This window comes from Sardina pilchardus, chromosome 19, assembly GCF_963854185.1.
Source record: "Sardina pilchardus chromosome 19, fSarPil1.1, whole genome shotgun sequence".
NCBI lineage: Eukaryota > Metazoa > Chordata > Actinopteri > Clupeiformes > Clupeidae > Sardina > Sardina pilchardus.
In genome coordinates, this window is record NC_085012.1 from 13,601,739 (window position 1) to 13,606,738 (window position 5,000).

Consider the following 5,000-nt stretch of genomic DNA (forward strand, 5'->3'; position numbering starts at 1 on the left):
TCAAAATAAAAGTCCAACAATCTAGTAATCCATATGCAGGGTATTATGAATCCTCTCCAGCATTTGTAAACATCTCATGAATATTTTATGAAGTCTACTTCTAATGTCACTTTACTATACGAGTTGTGAAGTATTCATCATACTGGGAAGTGAACTACTGACCATCTGTGTCGTTCCACGGCAAAACCAGTCGCTTGTCGCAACAGGCGTTTCTGAGAAAAATGGCCATTTATGTCACTTGTGCTAAAATCGTGGAATTTTTTTTGTAAGTGTTTTGAAACAGTGGGAGGTCTACACTGTACGGCCGTGAATACATTTCGCCGAAAAACTGACCTTTTGTAGTCTAAAAACGTGAGTTTGTTGAGGTGAGAAAGTTAGAGGAAGCAGGAAGTTAGAGTCGTCTCGTTTTTGCCGCTCTATTCCAATATTTACGGTAATTGCACTCATTGACAACCACCAAGCCATCCGTGTGCTGTGTCGTTGATACAAGTACCGTAAATCTTGTAATAGCGGCGACCTTACAAAGCGTTCGTGAGTGTTGAGCCGACGGTTAACTTCAGGGGCAGATTTCTCCGTTTTTCTATTGGCATGACAGGATGAACTCAACTCCTTTGAATGTTTATATTTCAGTAATATGACGTTCAATTCATTAGATATAGGTATCGTTTTGAAGGTTGATTATGCCCCTTCCTGAAAACGTAATAACTTTGATTTTGAAAATTTGGACATTGTGAATGATTTCGCCGTGGAAGGTCACATCTGTGGACCTCTAAATGGTTGGACATTCCTGTATTATATATCTACAGTATATACAGTCATTGGTGTAGAAAATTATGCATTCGTCAGAGGTTACCATCATAAAATAAACAAACAGACAAACAAAAAGTTACATTTTCCTGGACACTGGACTTCCCCGTTGACTAAGATGTAACATGATCAGGTTAGCTAAAACAAAAAGACAGCAATGCTGCTTTGCGATTGTTGGACTTTTATTTTGACAAGTTTTTGACGTTTTGTCTTCCACATTCATGAAAGGGTTGGTATGAATGTTGAGTCATGTTTCATGAAACAGTCATGAATGCTTCATGTGCAGTTCATGACAGCTGTTATGAATGTGTTATGAACGAACCCGTCAAGTAAAGTGTTACCAATTGTTGTATGCGCAGATATCCGCTATGGCACTAGTCTTAACTTCATTTAGCTGTCGTTGACTGGATTCAGTCCGAATTAGCCCCTTATTCCAGGAGTATTTTAATAGTCTAGAAACCTGGGATTTACCATTTCCAGATGCCATTACTCCTGCTGGAGCAAAAGAGCTGTGCAATTTATAACACGATACACAGGGGGAGGCTCCAAATGGATACATTTTCATGTACGTTCAATTACACCGAACGATAATTGCATGATGTTACACACAGTGTGCACTATAAACGGGAATATTCATCAAGGACTAGGGTTTAAACATGACATCATGACAGTCACATGATCTTGATCTGCTTGCTCTGCTGCGGATTTCACCTGACTCATCTGACAGATGGATGCGATGTGGCGCAATGTTGGCTTCCCATAACCACTAGGCCTACTTGATGTCTGTAACAGAATGAGAGCAGTGATCATGCTCTTGGCGTGTGAGAATGGCTTTTTGGAAAATTATCTCGCCAAATGTCACGGTGCACTTAGCGGATGCCATGCATAGTGCCATAACAAGTGAATTGAGTGATTTAAACCGCACTGACTAAAGCAAATACAGAGAAAGGACTTCTCACAGGCAAGAGGAAGAAGCTTAAAGAAGCCGTGAGAAATTCTGATCTAAAACAGGCTGTTAGCTCCCAACTACCAAAGAGGCATGACAAAAGCTTGCCAACTACATGACAAAAGCTTGTTTATATGCCGACTGGTGTTTTGAAATAGTTGGAAATAGTTGGCAATGTTGGCTGTGAGAGCTTTTCTGGCATTACAAAGGGATGTTTCAACCAGCTAGGAGCAGAGAATAGTGCATTCCCTGGATTAGTACAGAGAACAATGTGTCTTCTATCTGTCTATCTGTCTTTCACATGATTATTGAAATTAATCTGAAGATGAAGTCCTAGCGTACAAGAACGTACTATGTACAAAGTGCTTGCCGTTGCTCAACTGGGTGCTTTTTGCAATCAAAACGGGCAGCATACTGTCTATAGCCTATATGGAGATGGATATAGCCAGACAGATGGTGGGTAACGGTGTGGAAGGTGCTTCCTAGGCTACTTAGCAGCTCGTCTTTGATTGAACAGTCTTTAGACAGAAAAGTGGCCGTTGACACACTGGTGCAAAAGCATGATGTCAAATTCAAGTGCATAAATGCTCGACCGACCCGTTGACTTACAACGGGGAAATTTTAGCGTGTTGATGGAAAATATCTTAAAAAGTAATAATGAAGTTGTCAAAAGGGTAAAGTTACATTACACAAGTGTAGCTTGGCAGACCTACGCAATGGTGTTTGAACGAAGTATTGTACGGAGCTGAATCAGACGCAGAAAAACTGGTCGGGGGAATAATAACTGTAAGAAGCCTAGTGATACCAGTGCATGCACGGTAATTACAAAATGATGTGAGTTGCCCACATACCCTCACAGAGGAAGAATTTGCCCTCTCCGACACTGATCTCCCCCTGGGCTGGCATGATGTCCACCTGCAAAGCACCTGGAACAGAAAACACATGACATGTCCTGTTAAACACACACAACACGCACGCACACACAGCGTATACACACACATTAATGAAATCAACCCATTTAAAAAACACTCTTCACACAAAAAAATTCACTCCCCAGTTTTTCACACGCACACACACACACACACACACACACACCAACAGCTGTATGGAGGAGCTCATAGACACACACACACACACACACACACACACACACACACACACACCAACAGATGTATGGAGGAGCTCATAGACAGACAGACACATGCATACACACGCACACACGCACACACGCACGCACGCACACACACACACACATTTAGACACACACTGAGAGCTGTATGGAGCAGCCCATCTGCAGCAACCTCTCTCAGGTAGCTATGGAAACCCCTGCTCTCCTGCCGTCACCCGCAGTAAACAGCATCGTTGATCACCCAGAGTATTTACACCTGCTCCTGTCGACACCCCGCAGTCCCTCCACACACACACACACACACTAATCAGACACACACACACACACACAAATCACACACATCCGCGCCCATTCTACTCTCCATCACACACCCAGAGACTATTTGCCCCTGTTTCTGTTTAAACCCAACACACCCCCCCCCACACACACACACAAATCAGACACACACACACACAGGGCCGGTTCTCCTACACACACTACGCAAGTTGCGTAGGGCCCCGCAAGTAAATGAAGGCCCCCTCCTCTGTCTCCCCTTGAGCCAAGTTAGTGACAGACAGGTAGGCATATGCAGACACAGCGAGTTTCATAAGCTACATTAAGAAGATGAACGTGAATCCGAAAACAGGAGAAGCTTAACGAGATCGAAAAGTGGGAACAGCAGTCGGAAACTTGCGTTCGTTCCATTGTTTTGATGTCTGCACACATTTCTCCAGCGCGTGTTGTTGCCCTAGCCTAGGCCGACCAAACAAGGAAGTGAATCCCCTGATCTGTCTGCGGCTTGATTGCCAGACTTTCCCAGCAAAGTTGTGAAATATAATCGCATGTTCCGTTTTTGAATGCGGGCGACTGGCTACATAGAGAGCCGAAGTCCCGCCCCTTCCGTTTGCCTCCATGGGACCTATCTTTGGATTTTTTTTTAATGGCAGTCAATGGAGAAATATAAATTATTTTCTGGTCCCGATTGTCTTGTGCCTTGAATTACCCATATGATGTTTGTCAATTTTAATGACAATTTTTCATGTAAAGACATTTGAAAAGTATGTTGTAACTAGTGAATTACAACATTGTGAAAGATCGTGTTTCCAACGACTACAAACACATCAGTCGCGTTAGTGACGTTAGACCAATTCACAGCCACGGGCGCCAGCAACAGGTCTTATTTGAGCTTCCCCCTTGCCGATGAAAATATCATGAGTCAGAGGATTAAACACACCAGATAAGTTGTATTTCATTCATAGACTGTACAAACACTGCTGTTAAGTGACTTAGCTGGCAGCAAGATGTAACCGTTAACTAGCATAGTAGCTAGCTAACTAGCCAGCCTCTCGTTTGCTAGTTGGTGACGTGCATCGCTTGAGACAAGAGATGTAGTCCACTGAACGGATTCGCACAAAACTTACATAACTTTTAAAGTCTAACGAAAAACAGAACTTTATTAATGTGGAAAATTATCTTTTAAATTCCCACACATCATATGTGAAATGCACGGTCCAACTCGAACGGGACCAAAAAATAATTGTTATCTCTCCATTGACTCCCATGCATTAAAAATCGAAAAATAGGTCCCATAGACCGGAAGTAGAAGGGCGGGACTTCGGCTCTCTATTAAAAGAAGAAAAAAAACACCCTCATCTTATGCGCTCATGATAACGTGCAGATCAGGATGAAACAGTTTTTCAGCAGACACATGCAAGAACAGGTCGAAACGAATCTGTGATTCCACTCTTCCCATACATTTTAAATAAATGTACAATTTACAATATTTCAGTCGAGCTTTAGTTGGTTTAGATACCCTACAACTGAACGTATGCAAAATGGAAAGTAGCCTAAAGTAGGCCTATTAACTTTGATTCGCTGTGCTGCATGGGCAATAGATACATATCGTAAATTAGACCTATATGAAGTATTACAATTATTGTTTAAAATAGTCTACGTTTGAGGTGAAGAACAATCAGCCTCAGCCAGTAGGCTACAGCCCTAGACCCTTACACAAAACAACTGCGTTACTTCACGTGTCAAACTACACATTTCTGAGTATCAAAACCGTAGTTTTATATTTATACATTATATTTGAATGTATAGCTGTGAAGGTCCTTTATGGGGAAAAACATTATATTT

The 5,000-nt window shown here is 42.2% G+C and overlaps 1 protein-coding gene across 1 annotated transcript in view; it reads right to left on the minus strand.

Annotated features, from left to right (window-relative positions):
- The window catches only part of ncam1b (neural cell adhesion molecule 1b), a 118,763-nt gene that overhangs the window by 62,626 nt on the left and 51,137 nt on the right, over positions 1–5,000 (minus strand). Inside the window, exon 2 of the mRNA XM_062521664.1 lies at positions 2,605–2,679. Within this exon, the coding sequence (XP_062377648.1) occupies positions 2,605–2,679 (75 nt within the window). The remainder of the gene's footprint in view (positions 1–2,604; positions 2,680–5,000) is intronic.